This window comes from Emydura macquarii, unplaced genomic scaffold (assembly GCF_026122565.2).
Source record: "Emydura macquarii macquarii isolate MOO-44397 ecotype Brisbane River unplaced genomic scaffold, CSIRO-AGI_Emac_v2 contig_2473, whole genome shotgun sequence".
NCBI classification, from domain to species: domain Eukaryota; kingdom Metazoa; phylum Chordata; order Testudines; family Chelidae; genus Emydura; species Emydura macquarii.
The window spans coordinates 11,051,260-11,066,842 of record NW_027132610.1 but is presented as its reverse complement, the minus strand read 5'-3'; the positions used below and the strand labels follow the sequence as shown (position 1 = coordinate 11,066,842).

The 15,583-nt window shown below is 35.2% G+C and overlaps 1 protein-coding gene across 8 annotated transcripts in view; it reads right to left on the bottom strand.

The window, feature by feature from the left end:
• The window catches only part of FRY (FRY microtubule binding protein), a 364,004-nt gene that overhangs the window by 111,918 nt on the left and 236,503 nt on the right, over nucleotides 1-15,583 (bottom strand). For all 8 annotated transcript variants that reach the window (XM_067562954.1, XM_067562948.1, XM_067562949.1 and 5 more), the window contains 7 exons: nucleotides 15,377-15,468; nucleotides 14,980-15,152; nucleotides 12,215-12,375; nucleotides 11,220-11,330; nucleotides 5,964-6,118; nucleotides 1,356-1,455; nucleotides 813-984 (listed from right to left, as the gene is read on the bottom strand). In XM_067562954.1, coding sequence (XP_067419055.1) covers nucleotides 813-984; nucleotides 1,356-1,455; nucleotides 5,964-6,118; nucleotides 11,220-11,330; nucleotides 12,215-12,375; nucleotides 14,980-15,152; nucleotides 15,377-15,468 — 964 coding nt within the window. The remainder of the gene's footprint in view (nucleotides 1-812; nucleotides 985-1,355; nucleotides 1,456-5,963; nucleotides 6,119-11,219; nucleotides 11,331-12,214; nucleotides 12,376-14,979; nucleotides 15,153-15,376; nucleotides 15,469-15,583) is intronic.

Below are 15,583 nucleotides of genomic sequence, written 5' to 3'. Positions count from 1 at the left end.
GAATTCATTGCCAGGAGATGTTGTGAAAGCCAAAAGTATAATTGGGTTAATAATTAGATACTTTTATGGAGGATAGATCCATCAATGGCAATTAGCCAAGTTGGTCAGGGACACAACCCTATGTTTTAGGTGTCCCTAACCTCTGACAACCAGAATCTGGGACTGGATGACAGGGAATAAATCAGTTGATAAGTTGCCCTGTTCTGTTCTTTCTCTCTGAAACATGTGGCAAGGGTCACTGTGGGAAGGCAGGATGCTGGGCTAGATGGACCATTGGTCTGACCCAGTATGGGCGTTCTTATGAGTCCGGATCCTTGGCACTACACTAGAAATAAGGTGCAAATTTTTAAGTGAGGGAATTAACCAGTGGAACAATTTACCAAAGACTGTGGTGGATTCTCAGCTGCTTGAAATTTTTAAATAAAAATTGGATATTTGTCTAAAAGACATACTCTAGTTCAAACAAGAACTGATTCAAGGAAGTCCCTCTGACCTTTAGAACAGTCTAGGGTTGGGCGGGCACAAAGGTGTCTTAAAACCACCATAGCTCCTTCCCATTCTGCCCCCAAAGACTGCACACCCTGTGTTTTAAATAGCAACCACTGTACTTTGCATATGTCTGCAGGCATGTGTATCTAATTACAAAATATTTTGCTTACTTTTACTAAAATAGAATTGGAATATAACCAAACTGAACAGAAATATCAATCTAATTGTTATTCATATCTTGAAATACACTAACAGATCACCATATGTACACTACATAAAAAAAATATTGAAAACATTTTAAAAAAATATCAGTAGACTGGTACCTGAAAAAAGTGGAAGGGTGAGCTCAGGATACATCCTTGCTAGTTCATATGAAAGAAGTGCTAGTGATACACTATAAAGAGGTGGTAATGGACCATGAGTACCATACAGGATACTGCCAGGTCTTTGCTCAGCAACTTTCTTTGAATAAACAAAAAGCTTTGCCTCAAGAATCTATGGAAGAGAAGAAAATGGGCAATTAAATGACAGGACAGTTCACAAAACTTTCACATTTCAACTTTAAAAAGATTAAGAAATCACGTAATGGTCTACATATTGCAGAGTAAAATTTCCAAGTTGCAAAAAGATCACATATAATCATTTGCATTCAATTTTTATGCAAGTAATCATTGCAGTATTTGTGAATATTATTATTAATTATATTCATTACCATAGAGTCGAGATGAAGTTTCAGAATAAAAAGTAAAAACCCCAACCAAACAGTAATCCACGGTAAGAAGTTCATGGTGAAAACAATGATAGGGTGACTTGCATTTGATTACAGTTTTAAAGGAGATTTTTTTTTTTAAGTTGCTGATACATGCCTGCATAAGTTGCATGGAAATTTCATAAATCTCTCTGTTGGTGTCAGACGCCTTGAATAGCACTAGGTTTAAAAGTGTCACTATATCAAAGGGATAGTTCCTGGAAGAATAAATAGTACATGTTTGTCAACATTTAGAATCTCAGATTAAATTCACTCTGATCTTCTATGCCTAATAATGATCTAAAGAAAAATATCATCTCTGTTTTTTTTCCATTCCTCCATCAGACTATAGGAAAGAGAGTTATTTACTCATGGATACATACTTCTGCGTCAAGTGACCATCTGGTGAGTGGTAGAGAGGGAGGTATGGACAATTACCTTGAGACAATGCTTAGGAATGCACTGCAATTGCCTTTTCCATAAATGTAAATTCTTTTAAAATACAGTATCTAATATTTTATAAACTAGAGAAAAGACGGTTGGGGAGAGAGTTTCCAGGAATGAAATATACTTAAAATAATTCCACTGACAGCTAAAAATAGCCTTTTCTGAAAAAGGATATATTCCTCATTGTGCACATTCACAGACATTAAAATTAAAGAGAATTCTCTATCAGTCTGAAAAGTTAATGAAGGATAAGCATGAAGGCTGGGAATATATTGGCATAACAAATGGCAAGCTCTTGCTGAAGAAATTCCACCATCTTAGGTGTTCAAAATATAGTATAGGGTGGATAAATAAGTGCAGGGTCCTGAAAGGACTATTGCTAGAAAGGCAATTTTCCATGTAATCCTATTTGGACATGCACAAATCTAGACTGGAGATTTCTACCCTTTTTCCATGGAGATATGCAAATGGACCACCTTAGTTTTAGCCACGGTAAAATTGTGGAATTTGTATATCTATCACTTTGACCATAATGAATTCGGAACTAAGGGCCTGTTTACGCTACAATTACAAATGAGTCAGAGGATCTGATTACAAGAGGGTTCTTTTCTGACTTACTTATGAGACTGTACTAAATTGTAGCAAAGACATGACCTTAATCATGTTCATTAACTGACTTACAACCTTCTTCATTATCTTGTCTATTAGGCTGAATCTTCACATGAAGATTTAGGACCCATAATTCACCACTACTGCAGCTCCACTGGTGGTGAAAAAAACAGGGCCCAGGAGGTTTTTACCCCTGAAACTATGACAGACAACAGGGTGGTAAAAAATAACTGAATCCGTCTACATTAGAGTCTCCACCATTGCTATCACAGCTGCTGTTGCAGTGAAATGCAGGTCCTAAATTTCCTAGTGTAGACAAAGGTTGCTGAGTTGTTCAATGGACACAGTGTGATTTCTGGGATATCTTTACTAAATCCACATACTAGTGTAGTCCAGCTCTGCTGCTTCATGTCAATCTCTCTGGTCGTTACCCAGCCTAGTCCCTCCCACAGTTCACAAAGTTCAAAGAATCCCCAGCTGCGGGATCATCCTGAAAGAGGAAATTCTATAAAGCATTATAAAAGCATGCCTAAAAGAATCCAATATAAAATCTAAATCTTAGAATAAAACAAGATTATATTAACAAAATAATTCTACTGTAGAGTACTAATTGATACAAAATAGAAAGAACTAAGCCAGTGTCTCAACCTTTCCAGACTACTGTACCCCTTTCAGGAATCTGATCTGTCTTGCATACCCCCAAGTTTCACCTCACTTAAAAACTACTTGCTTACAAAAATCAGACATAAAAATAGAAAAATGTCACAGCACATTATTATTGAAAAATTGCTTACTTTCTCATTTTTACCATATAATTATAAAATAAATCAATTGGAATATAAATATTGTACTTAGATTTCAGTGCATAGTATATAGAGCAGTATAAACAAGTCATTGTATGACATTTTAGTTTGTACTGACTTCACTAGTGCTTTTTATGTAGCCTGTTGTAAAACTAGGCAAATACCTAGTTCAGTTGATGTACCCCCTGGTAGACCTCTGCAAACCCCCAGTGGTATGCATATCCCTGGTTGAGAACCACTGAAGTAAGTTGGATGAAAAATATCAGTAAAATAGGCAATAAGTAAATGTGGTTAAAAATAAAGAAAACCAGATATCTGGTATAGGCCTCCTTCAAATTAATTTGACAATCACATGAATCACACAATATTTGCAAACCTATGCACCTCACATTAGACAACTAAATCCATATTTAGACACTGAAATAAGTGGTCTAATTTTCAAAGTGGTAAGCATCCAGCAATTTCCTACTACTTAAATAAGTGTTCTGATTCTTTTTTTATGGTACATAAATAAAAATTCAGGTACCTAACTATTAGCCTCTCATACAGTATGATGGAGATTTTATAGTTTTGCCTCAATGAAAATGTCTTAACTATTTGAGATATCCATTGCCCTTCCCACTTCATCATCAAAATGCCACTGGCCAAGATGTTGCCAAAGGATGTGCTTTCCAGGAGTTTGAACCCATGTAAAATCCCTGTAGTTACTAGTTGAAAAGAAATGAAATAAACTGTAAATAAAGTGTATGTTTTCAATTACTCCAGTATTCCAGTCTGTAACTACATGATCAGCGAAATTACAGCACACATTAGGGTATTACAACAAAAATGTAGCATGGGAGACCATAGGCTGGGACAAAGTTAGTATTTTAATGGAGAGGATTCTTTGTAGAAAGAGAGGCGTCACCTATGCAATACTACATTCTTGATTTACAGCTGGATTAAGCAGCGGTCCCCCTGCACTTATTGCTACTGAAGAGAGGATGGAAAATGGGAAACTGCCAACCAGTTTTTAGTCTGAGCTAAACTCTCAACATAGTTCCCAAAATAGGCAGAAATATGAGTTTCTTCTTGAAGATGATCTTGCAAAATACATTTTTTGACTACTGCCAATGGCACATAAAAGAAACTCTTTTCCAGGGCACTTAGTCATATCTAACAAAAATCTGAGGAGCAAAGGCTGTAGCTGAAGGGCTAGTATTATTGTGTATTCTTTTAAGATAGATAGCAAAACTGAATCTTAGAAGTTACTAAATCTGCAAGCAAAAATTCCAATCATACTTTTAAAATCTCAGTGTAATTCAGCTTGTACTTGCAGCTGTTTCTATAAGAACAAAATATTGTTTTTACAGATATACTAAATTCTAAAATACTTAACATGTTTTGCTTTGCACAATCCCACATATTTCCCTCCCAAAATATACTGGTCAGACATCTTGCCAAACTATATTTTTGTCAAGAAGTCTCAGACTAAAGTTTATCAGCATTTCAAACATATAATCAGATGAGAAGTATTCTTTATTTCAAAATAACTATGAAAGCTCTTTTCGTTTTAATCCCAAAAAAAATACTAAGAAAAAACAAACAAAAAAGAAGTTTATGAAGGACCTATAAAAAAACAATGTTTTGTTCTCCTGCTCTGTTAACATCATTGATAATGTTAGTTAATCTGAGAACAAAAGGTAGGGAAACTCAGATCAAACCCAGGGACAATTAGAAAAAGGACAAAATAAATGTTTGGCAAACTCTTTTTATTTATTTTTTTTAAACTTTTAAAACTTTTTTTAGAAAACTTTTATTTTCATGTTATTTACTCAAAGGAATTGGAAAAATTAATCAAAAATTGCTTTGGCAGTAGGTTTAAAAGCAGTAAAAACAACGAGAGTCCTGTAGCACTTTAAAGACTAACAAATTTAATTTCTGCAGGCATAAGCTTTCGTGGGGCTGTAACCCACTTCGTCAGATGTAAGGAATAGAAATCACATAGGAGGTATATATATACATACAGAAAGTGCTACAGAACTCTCATTGTTTTTGCTGTATACAGACTAACACGGTTACCCCTTGGGAACTTTTTAAAAGCAGCGTTGCAAATAAAAAGGTTTAGATCATAATGTACTTTTCTGTGTAAAACAGTATGGAAGGGTCAGAAGTTCAAATACCTACACAGCAACAGAATCCTACAATGGGTATCTTAACATATGCTCAAAAAATGTGCCTCAGGCCTGTAAGAAAGGGACAGGGATGTGTATCCTCAGAACATTGTGTAAAGAGCCATCACATGAGAATGCTAGCTGCAATTCCATATAGAACTTGCTCAACACCCTGGTATCTCCCTTGTAGATTTGATCACATACACAGACAGTGACCACTGGCCTGTCAGAGGCTATTTTTTTAACCTTTCCCCAGCACTGTGCTGATTTTGTCAGTATAAATAAGCATGTTTGCAGAGGCATTTCATGTGGTAAGTGATGCTCTTGTAAACTTCTTGTACCTAACCCCAGATCTGGTCCCTTTTCTGCTGTATGCTGCCAAGTCACAGAGGTGACTGTTATTCAGTGGATGTTCTAAGGCAGCATACCATTTGGCTATGCAGATGCTTCACCATTCTCATTTACACACAAGAGTTTATTTCTGTCTCTTCCATAGAATGCAGCAACCCAGGATACAGCAATCTACAGCAAACAAGCGTACAGTTTCAACCATTTTTAAATGTAGTGGAAAAGAAAATTTAAAATCTGTTTCCACCACAAGTAAGTAAGATTACACAAAATATCTACTGTGTATAAACATCTTAGAAATAGCAGTCCTGATCTTGGTTCACACTAACTGCCTCCGGGACAGTCTACTTCTAGATTTATTTATACCTGCTTCCGCACACAGTAGCAATGGCTTTGAAACATCCAGAGGCAAGTTGGTATGATCCAGTATAACACCGATCTATAGCCCAGTTGAAGAGATTTACTTGGTCCGGATTTAGTTCCAGCAACAAGACTACAACTTCACATCCAAGCTGATGAACCTGAATACACACAGAATGGTAAATTTTTAAAAAATAAGCAAAAAAAGATCATTCCATGTTTCTTAAAATTATTCAGGGAGATAGACACAAAGTGACAAGACTAATCTGCCTTTTAAATGAAAAAAGAGGAACATGTTTATTGTGCACTATGGAGAAAAATAAAGTGGAGAGTTTATGCATTTTATATATACCACAGCATGGGATTTAACTCAGTTTTGAATACTTCACACTTCAAAAAAATATGTCTTCCACAAAACCCACATATGTTAAATGTATTTTTTAAAGTAGATCTTCAAAATAAGGGCTGAAGCATGATACTATGATTAGGCCCAAAACCAGTGTGTCAGGAGATCTGGGTTGTATCCCCAGCTTTAACACGCACTTGCTGGCTGACACTGGGAAACATCCATATTTTGCTATACAACCTGTAAAATAGTGATACTGCTAATTTTCTACCTCACATGAGTGCTGTGAGGCTGAATTCATTAATGCTGGTTAATCCTTAAGTTTGGACTACATTTTTGTGTTCCTTGAATTGCAGATAATGTAGAGGGACAAAAATTATTATTAATGAGTTTTTGTCACTAAATGAGGCTAGATTCACTGTAAAGACACACAGTAATATTTAGTATAAACAACTGAGGTCTGAGTTAGCATAACGGGAACACAATTTAAAAAAGAAAGATTACTGAAGATTTTGTTCTGGTTGGGCTTCCTTATCTATTAAATGGTGACAATTTGCCTTCTGTGACTTTATGCATGTTATGTAATGATTTTCAACTGGAAATTTAAAGTACTGATGGTGAAAGAATAATCACAGGTTCCTCTCCTGCAACTCTGACCATTTAACATCCCATCCATAAATCCCCTCTATAGCTTTCATCACTCATAAGTACTCACACAGCTCCACCTCTACCAACACGTTTAAATCTTCTTTCCTACCTTCCACCAGATGCTCACTTTAGTGATCCTTTCTTTCTTTCTTCTAACTTGTCTAATCTATCTGTCATCATTTCTCAAGGGTTTACGTAGCTGCTACACCAGGATTACAAAAACAGTGACCACCAGCCAGAAGGGCTAATTTAATTGTAGTGGTTGTGTTATCAGGTTTCTTCTGTTCGGGAATTTTGAACCATTGATGAGAAGAAATTTGATATAACTGGTATTACTGAAACTTCTTGGGATGACTCAAATGACTGAAATGTTAAAATAACTGATTATAACCTGTTCAGAAAGGACAGAGTGGTAAAAAAGGCAAGGGGAGGCATTCTATGTTAAAAACTCTTTACTTCTTTTAAAGTTATTGAAAACTCAAAAGTTATTGAAAACTCTGGAGCGCATATGGATCAATGTGCTAACAAACCAAGCCCAGCAGGAGGAACTGGTGGAGGGCCTGTTATAGACCAATAAATCAAACCAGAGAATATGATGAATTATTCCTTAAACACTTGTCGATACTGTGTGGACAAAAAAACTATGTTGTTAGGGTGGAGTTAAATTTGGGAGACAAATGCTAGGGTCTTATGCAGTTAGTAGTAAAACACAATTAGAATTTCTGAAAATTATAGGTGACAATTTTTTAACACAAAAGATATTGCACCTAACAGGAGGTAACATTATTTTGGATATCACTATGATGGATAAAGATTAAATGAATCACTGGACTGGAGGTTAGTGGCTGCTTAGGGATGAGTGGTCATGACTTAATTACATTCAATATGGGCAAACAGAGGACAGTCAGTCCCACCGTAACATATATACTTGGAGTTTCAAACCGACTAATAGCCCTAAATCGAGGAAAATTATCAGTAAAATTAACTGGGAAGAAAAATTTAGACAAAAATGTGAATGAAAATAGGGAATTCTTTAAGAAGAATTTATTAAATGGCAAAAAAGCCATGATTACACAATTAAGAAACAGAACAACTTAAGCTAAAAGTCCATCCTGGTTCAGTGGTGAAGTGAAGGCAGCAATTAGAAATTAAAAATCAATATGTATCAAATGGAAAAAGGGGAAATAGATATCAATCAATATAAATTAGACATTATGAAAGAACGATAAAAAACATCAGAGAAAAATCCATGTTTGGCCGGGCTAAGGACAATAAGGAGTTTTTTAAATGTTAGGAACAATAGAAATCTTTGCAATCATTCCATTATTTAATTGAAATGGAAAAATTATTAATAATGATACACAAAAAGCAGATGTGTTTGTGACAATTAGTGTTCAATAAATATTTCTGTTCTGTATTTGGAAAGAAGCAGGATGCTGTGCTTATATCATATGATAATGATAAAGTACTTCTGAGTTCATTAATAACTGAGGAGGATGTTAGACAACATCAACAAGGGGTAAACCATTTCAGATCAGCAGGCCCAATAACTTGCACGCAATAGTTATAAGAGAGTTAGCTGAGGAAATCTCTGGCTTCTTGATGTTTATTTTTAATAAATCTTGGTATACCAGGGAAATTCCAGAAGACTGGAAGAGTGCTAATGTTGTACGAATATTCAAAATGGGCCAGTAGGATGACCCAGTTAACTAATAGGTTGGTTACTCTTAGGCAAAATAATAGAAAAGCTAACATTGGACTGAATTAACAAAGAGTTAAAGGGTAGAAATATAATTAATGCCAGTCAGTCAACAGAATTTTACAGAAAACAAGTCTTGTTAAACAAACCTGATTTCTTTTTTGATCAGATTACAAGTTTGGTTGATAAAGGAAGCTTCGTAGATGTAATATACTTAGACTTTTGTAAGTGTTTGTCTTAGTACCGCATAATAGTCCGATTACAAATTAACACTCTACAAATAGAACACACCTTAAATGGATTAAGAACTGGCTAACTGACAGATCTCAAAACATAGTTTTAAATGTGGAATCAACATTGAAAGGGGGTGTTTCTAGTGGGGTTCTGCTGAGATTGGTACTAAAACAGATTCTATTCCATATTTTCATCAGTGATCTGGAAGTAAATATAAAATCACTGCTGATAAAATGTGTAGATGACACAAAGATTGGGGAAGGGGAGGCAGTGGTAAAGAATGATGTGTACGAGGAAGTCACAGAGTAATCTGAATCACTTGGTAACCTGGGCCCATTCAAACTGAATGTATTTTAATACAGCCAAATGCAAAATAATACATCTAGGAACAAGGAATGCCTCCACTTACAGAGTGGGGGGCTGTATCCTGGAAAGCAGTGGCTCTGAAAAGAATCTAGGGGTCATAGTGGATGAGCACCTCAGCATGAGCTCTCAGTTCAATACTGTGGCAAAATGGGACAATGAGATCATTGGATGTATAAACAGAGGAACAGTGAGTGATTTTACCTCTGTGTATGGTGAGACCAGTATTGGGATATTGCATCCAATTCTGGTCTCCAGACTGTAAAAAAGGATGTTAAAAAACTGGAGAGGATGCAGAAAAGAGCCACAAAATTATTTGAGGGCTGGAGAAAATGCCTTGTCATAAGAGACATAAAGAGTTCAATCTGTCAGTTTATCAAAAAGAAGACTGAGAGATGACTGAATTACAGCATATAAGTACCTTCATGGGTACATGGAGAAGGATTAAGCTACAGGGAATTTAGGCCACTTTACTCCTGAATGACAGCATCCACATTGGGATTTAATGTGCTTGAACTTCACACCTTTAGTTAATTTGTCTTAACTTTTCTTAGTGTCCCCAGATAGAGAAGCCCTCTGTGCAGCTTGGACATATTTAAACTACGCTTTGTTAAGCAGTATTCTACTTTACAGCACTATGTAAATGTAATGTCAAACAATGTCAGGATCAAACCTGGGAACTTTGAAGCTTAGTATGTGATCCTCTACTGCATGAGCTAAAAGCCACCTGGCCTTTAGCCAAGGCTGTAGCAGACTCATCAATCTCTAGCTGGGCTAGGCGACACTAGAGGAGGATAGAGCACCACACTAAGCAGGCATGGGTTACACAAGCACAAACATCATCGTGCAGGGTTACATACAACACTGAAATGCAGAGAAAGAGCATCAGGGCAGAAAGTCTCTCTTCCCTTTATCATCTAACCCAGTGATACTCAGACTGCAGCTCGTGAGCCACAAGTGGTTCTTTAATATGTCGTCTCCTGCGGCTCTTTGAAGCACATGGTATTAAAACACTGTGTGATTTAATTATTGACCAATCTAAGTTATTACTCAATCAGGATGCTTTTACTTTGTTATTAACCAATTAAGTTATCACAATAACTTGCACTAAGTTATTAACTTATTTGCTGTGAGAATCATATATGTATATAAAAACTAAATATTTCTCCTATCACATGTTTAAATCTGAATAGTACTATAGTAAATGAAACAATGAATTTACACTACTGTGGTTCGTCTAAGTAATGTTGATTGCTAATTTGACCCTTGAACCTCTGAAGTCTGAGTATCACTGATCTAATCAGAAATGTTTTAAGGGCAGAATAATTTTAAATGCAAAATAATCTATTAAATTATTACTCATGGAATTATTTTCAAACACTGGCAAGTCAATAAATATTTGGTTGTTACAGATCCAGCATATGAGGCAAAGACACATCTTCTATTTCTCTGTCCTTACTTCTTCCTAAAATGAGTAGTTTTTTTTGCCTTTGTCTGAAGATCTGCCCACTGACATTGACTCATTCAGATTTGCTTCAACAGCAGCTATATCACTGACCAGGAAATGATTTTACATTTTTATTTCACAAGACCTGGAAGCAGGTGGGATGGAAATATTCCAAACAGAAATATAAATACTTTTTGAGATCATACTGTCCTTGACCTTTGGAGTAGTGGATGAAAACTCTAAAATATTGCTGCAAACCAGTCTGAACCTCATAACAGAATCCTACTTAGCTTAGTATGATATATAAACTGTGTGTCCTGAAATAACAAAATTCCTTTTACTATTTAAACATTGTTGTGATGCGGTTCATTATGAATTTGTAATCGAATACGCACAGATCTATTGCTTTCTGTTCAAAACAAAGGAACAAATAAGGTCACGGAGTCTACAGTCACACAGTGACTATTCTACAAGTACAGAGTTTAAAATAATTTAAAAACCATGCATTATTGATGAGGTACTTACTCGTAAATCTTGACAAGCTAGAATGTTATCAAGCCATTTGTAAAGATAGCCATCGGGGGAAAGACCCACATTGTCAAATACAGGGCCACAGCAGAGTACAGCTGACATTGCCTAGGAATAGAGAGAAATCTGGTAATTGGGCAAGTGTTTTAACATTTGTGAATGTGTTTAACAGACTCATGCTTGCAAAATATTTCCAACTACTACCTGTTTTTAATGAAACAGTGCTTTTTTGCTAGCTTTCAACATTTACATTAATCTAGAAGTTAACTGTATTAATGAAAATGGGTTAATTATAATTAAAAACTGCATTAATTAATTCAAATACTAAATTAAAAATTTAAGCACATTAAAGGAACACTGTAGTAGGAACACTTTATAAATGCTTCAAAATGTGTTCTTTCATTTCAGCCAATCTTTGTTAATAAGATTATAAAAATGATTAAATGTTTCATTAGCATTATATTTTCTGTATAAATTAAATGTATTTTATATCATTTGATGCAGCATATACTGGTACATAGAACATTATTTTCTCAGTTTACTTAGGTGCTTTGATTGCAGCTGTTAGAGCTGGACAAGACTTTTAAAACTATTGAGTGCATCTCCATACAAGTGCAGGATATAGTCCTCTGGAAATAGGATATATCAGATAGTGAACTGATACTGCACTTGATCTTAGGGCCTCATATCCTGCTTCCTCTGAAGTCAGTGAGAGTTTATCCTTACTGAACATCTAAATAATAAAATAAAATTGCACTCTGTGTGGGCAAAAAATAAATCAGACATGAAAAATGACTTTAGATTATAATTTTGGAAAGAAAAATAGGAATGTATAACTTCATATAGCTCTCAAAATAATCAATTACTTTAAATAAAAGGAAAATAAATAACCATGATTTCTGTCTCTTAAAATGTCTAAATTTAGGATTTGTTGTAGTAATTTGTATTATTGAATAGATAACTTTGCATAGTGGAAGGAAATTATGCTATACCTTTAATGCACAATACTGGTATCTTGTAATCTGGTGATTTCTATCACTATAACGATCCAGTGGTGTAAACATAATACTGAAAGGTCCAGCCCATTGACTAAATAAGATGAAAAGGTGGTGCCTCAAGCTTTGCTGAGGGAAGAGAAATCTTCTATGGTGAACTAAGTGAATAAAAATAAAATTTGTCATGGTTTGCTAAAGTAAAATAGCAATAATCAATCAGTGTCCTCTCTCAATAACAGTGGTGATGACATATGAACTTCAACTTCTATGAACATAAAGTCTTTCCTTATATCTGAGGATACACTTAGTGCAAAGTAGCTAAACATCTTTTGTTAACTTAATATAGTTAATAAAACACATTTCATTTTCAAGAGCCTTAATACTTTGAATGAACATATGTTTATATTTTAGAATCATGTTGTGTCATGTACAACTAACTTTAGAATCAGGGTTTTGGAGTTCACTGCCCTCACACACTCCTTTCATGGTAAACTCTTACATGCTTGGTGTTTTCAAATCTTTCAACACCAGCCCTAATAGCGGGTATATGTTGTCCTACTATAGTAGCAGGTGGAGATAGGAAATAAAACAAAGCCTTTATCATATCATTCCCTTATAAAGAGGTTTGGTAGGCTGACTGAAATGCTAACACATGAGCAAAAGGAAAATATCTATTAATTCTAAAAAATATGCGAGGAAAAAAATTCAAAAGTTTTCAAAACTGTTCTAATTTTTCCAACTCAAAACTGGATGGGAGGTGGGATCTCCCAGATGGCAGAGAGGAATTAGGGAGAAACTAATATAACAGGGAAGAAATTACCATTCTTCAACATCCTTCTATGCCAACCCATACAGTGGGAATTTCAGATAGCAATAATCCAATATGAGAGTAAATAGAGCAGAAATTCACCCTGTGATGCTGAAATGACCAAGAGAAAAATTTCCTAACCCAGAGAAAAGGAAAATTCTATTTGAGAAAGAAATGACCAAAAGGTTTAAATACTGTATTATTCAGATAAAAAACAGTTCCCCTGAGGTGGCCTAGCCCATTCGTGCTACTTCTCCTGAAGCAGGGCCAGTGCATTGACAGTCAAAAGCAAAATGAATCCAACAACCAATCAGGTAGGGAGGGGAGCGACAACAAGACCAATAAAAACATGGAACTGCATATACTAGAACTATCTCCGCTGAGTTACAGAGCCTGTTAAACCACAACTACGCACTGGCCTCCCAGCCATTTAAGAGGGGATACACTGATATAGGGTACACTATTAAAATGGCATTTCCGGTTAAGTGAAAGGAGGCAGGACACACTGCTAGTGGTAGACTGTTTCACCCCACATTCAAAGAATAAAATAAAACCCCAAAGCCAATCTAGCTAGTCAATAAAAACTCCAAGTCAATATTTACAATATCTAAAAACTATGGAAGCTGACAATGAAAATGTGTTTGACAAGGAATTACCTATTATGGCTTTGTTAGTTTTTGCAATGTTTTAACATCTGCTTGTTAACAGAAAGATAACCCTGTATTCATAAAGAAATTTTGAATAAATTAAACCATACAACAGTTATCATTGGCTTTTTGCAGAACATATAAAATGGCTGTTTCAATGTGCAAAGTTCACAGAAATTGTAGATAATGCACATTAGATTATAAACATAATGAGAATACATGAAAAGAAGAAAACCTTTGCAAATATTCACAGCTGAGTAATTTCTCACACAAACCATATACGAACAGAAACAGAAAAAAAGGAATTCAGTAAATTGTCCACTGATAACAGTTAATGAATTGACATCATTGAAGTTAATGAGAGCTTTTTCATTGACTGGAATGGGAGCAGAATCAACTATCGATGGCTAGTATAACTTCTTTTCCTTATTTTGTACATCTCTTATATATATATTACATATCTCATACACCTGAAAATGATTAAATCTTGAAGCCATCTAGTTGTATACGTTTCTGACCTATGTAAATGCATGGTCTCATTACTCTTTCTCTAATTCTCCTGCTTTCCCTTCTTCCCACTGCTTGGTACACCTGTGGATGTGATCTGTCAAATATTCTGTAAACAGCAAATGTACTGGGAGTGAGCAAGCTTCACATTTTAGTTTCTAGTAGTTAGGTGGAGCCTTTTGAAGCAGACCTTTTTACTTTATGGGCTAACAGAATTACTTTATATTTTAAAAACAATCTTGCAACACGCACAATACATGAGAATATGGCAATATTATAGTAACATAGCAAAGCAAGAGCAGATATGAGCAGTCTTTTGCTGTAAAAAAGGCCAAAGGGAGTTTTGCTGAAATGGGGTAGAGCTTGAAGCAAGTTTTCCAGTAGATGTTTAAAACTGAGAAAACATTTTCTGCAACTATCAATAGAGATTTTTTTCTTTTCTATGGGTCTGATTGCATTCCCATGAAATGAATGAAAATTTTGACACTTCAAAGAGAACAGGATAAAGTCCTTTGTAAAAGAAATCTGGAGCTGCAACAGGCTGTGTATGGTTCATTTGCTGGATTTAGAAAGAGAAGAGTCTTACATATGTGCATTGCAAGCTTTGCTATGTTTCTTGTTTCGATTCTGGAGAGAAATCTGTACTCTATTGCCCAAATCCCCTGTAATATTTGCTACAAAACAACCTTAAGAAGAAAGGTTTATAACGAGAAAAATTACATAATGAATTAATATCTCAGTGTACTTATACATGTATTACATGTAGTTTTGTAATACAATGAGGTAATACATCACCATACCTGGAACACACTGAATCAAGTTGGCAGTCATGGCACTGAAATGTGCTCTCATGTCCTTAAGAATTTCAACTTCTTTATCATTTTCAGCCTCTAGCAGCATGCGAGTCAGATCAACATATTCTAAGAACAAGGCTCCAAGGGCTAAAGTATCCCTCTCTAAGGCTCCATTTGTACTAGGATAAAGAAAAGTTGAACTTTTCAATATGAGAGTGACAGTGTATTCAACTTGTAATGTAATATACTGTAATCTTTAAACACAGGTCCAAAGCTTCCACAGTTGCAGATTTAAAAAATATTTTGTATATTTTATAATTGTTCAAAGAAGCTACAAAAACAAACAGAATGGCAACATCATCAATGGAAATTCTTCAATACACGAACCTATCAGCAGTCTTACCTGTCACTTATAACACCAGCATCAGCAAGCAATTCAAAAATTCGCAATAGCTGTAATCTCAGCAGATCTCGGCGCTCACGGCGTTTCTTATTCTTGGTTTTAAAAAAAGAGATACTTAATACATGCACAGGTGAAGACATTAAAATAACGCAAGCCTGGTCACAATAGCTGTGTTTAAAGCAGAGCACTATAAAGGACTTATCTGCT